Raw genomic sequence first — 873 nt, 5'->3', positions numbered from 1 at the left:
GCCCCTCCTACAGCGACCGGCTGCCCTGCGGGGCCGGCCACGCTGACCTAGTGCTGCACCAGACACCTCTGTCCCCTTGAGGTAAGGTAGGTCCTGATTCTTTGTCAAAGGCTCGTCGAAGACACCGACAGGGTGGGCGAGGAGGGGGGTGGGAAGTTGAGGAGTTCCAGTACAGCCACCCCCACGCTGCTCCGGCGTGTGAACATGCACGAGGCTGCTACCCACTTGTTGGTACGGGGGTTGTACTTCTCGATGGAGTTGAGGCTGGAGCTCCCATCGTTGCCACCCACTGCGTACAGCCACCCGTCCATGGCCACCAGGTCGTGGGTGCTCCTGGAACAACCACACACAGAGACCACAGGGTGTGAGGCTCAAACACGGCGTATGTGGGGTGTAGGGGAGCTCAGCACCTCCGATGAACTGGCCGGAGCTTTGCCACCCCACTAAAGGGAGTGCCCAACCTCCCAAATGCCCAGTGACAATGAACTACGGGGGCTCAAAGTGGCAGAGTTCAGTAGAGAGCCTCACATCTTCCCTTCATTCTGACACCCTGCTCTCACAGGAGAAGCGTCACCTCTAAATAACAGTCCCCGGGAGCCTAAAAACCTTAGACTTCAAGCCTTAAATCCTCCCACAGCCCAGCAACATCTCCTGCGTGGCCTCAGCCAGCTCTACCACCCGCTTCTTTACGGCCACGCAGACTGCGGAGAATAAATCCCTCTGCAGAAAGCGCCTGCTGCAGAAGGTCCCTGCTCTGCCCTCCTGGCACACAGGCACCAGTCCCTCCCAGTGCAGCAGGGAGCGTGGGCAGCACAGAGCCAGCCCACGGCAGCGGCAGCCAAGGCCAGGGGCACGGGCTGCGTTTTATGGTCT

At 60.4% G+C, this 873-nt stretch overlaps 1 protein-coding gene across 1 annotated transcript in view; it reads right to left on the bottom strand.

The window, feature by feature from the left end:
- Positions 1-104: 104 nt before the first annotated feature.
- The window catches only part of KLHL17 (kelch-like family member 17), a gene marked incomplete at its 5' end in the record, with an annotated part of 5,493 nt that continues 4,724 nt past the window's right edge, over positions 105-873 (bottom strand). Inside the window, one exon of the mRNA XM_010143722.1 lies at positions 105-333. Coding sequence (XP_010142024.1) covers positions 105-333 — 229 coding nt within the window. The remainder of the gene's footprint in view (positions 334-873) is intronic.

The sequence above is a fragment of the Buceros rhinoceros genome, unplaced genomic scaffold (genome assembly GCF_000710305.1).
Source record: "Buceros rhinoceros silvestris isolate BGI_N320 unplaced genomic scaffold, ASM71030v1 scaffold18039, whole genome shotgun sequence".
In the NCBI taxonomy this organism is placed as follows: domain Eukaryota; kingdom Metazoa; phylum Chordata; class Aves; order Bucerotiformes; family Bucerotidae; genus Buceros; species Buceros rhinoceros.
This window is presented reverse-complemented; position numbering and strand designations above follow the sequence as displayed.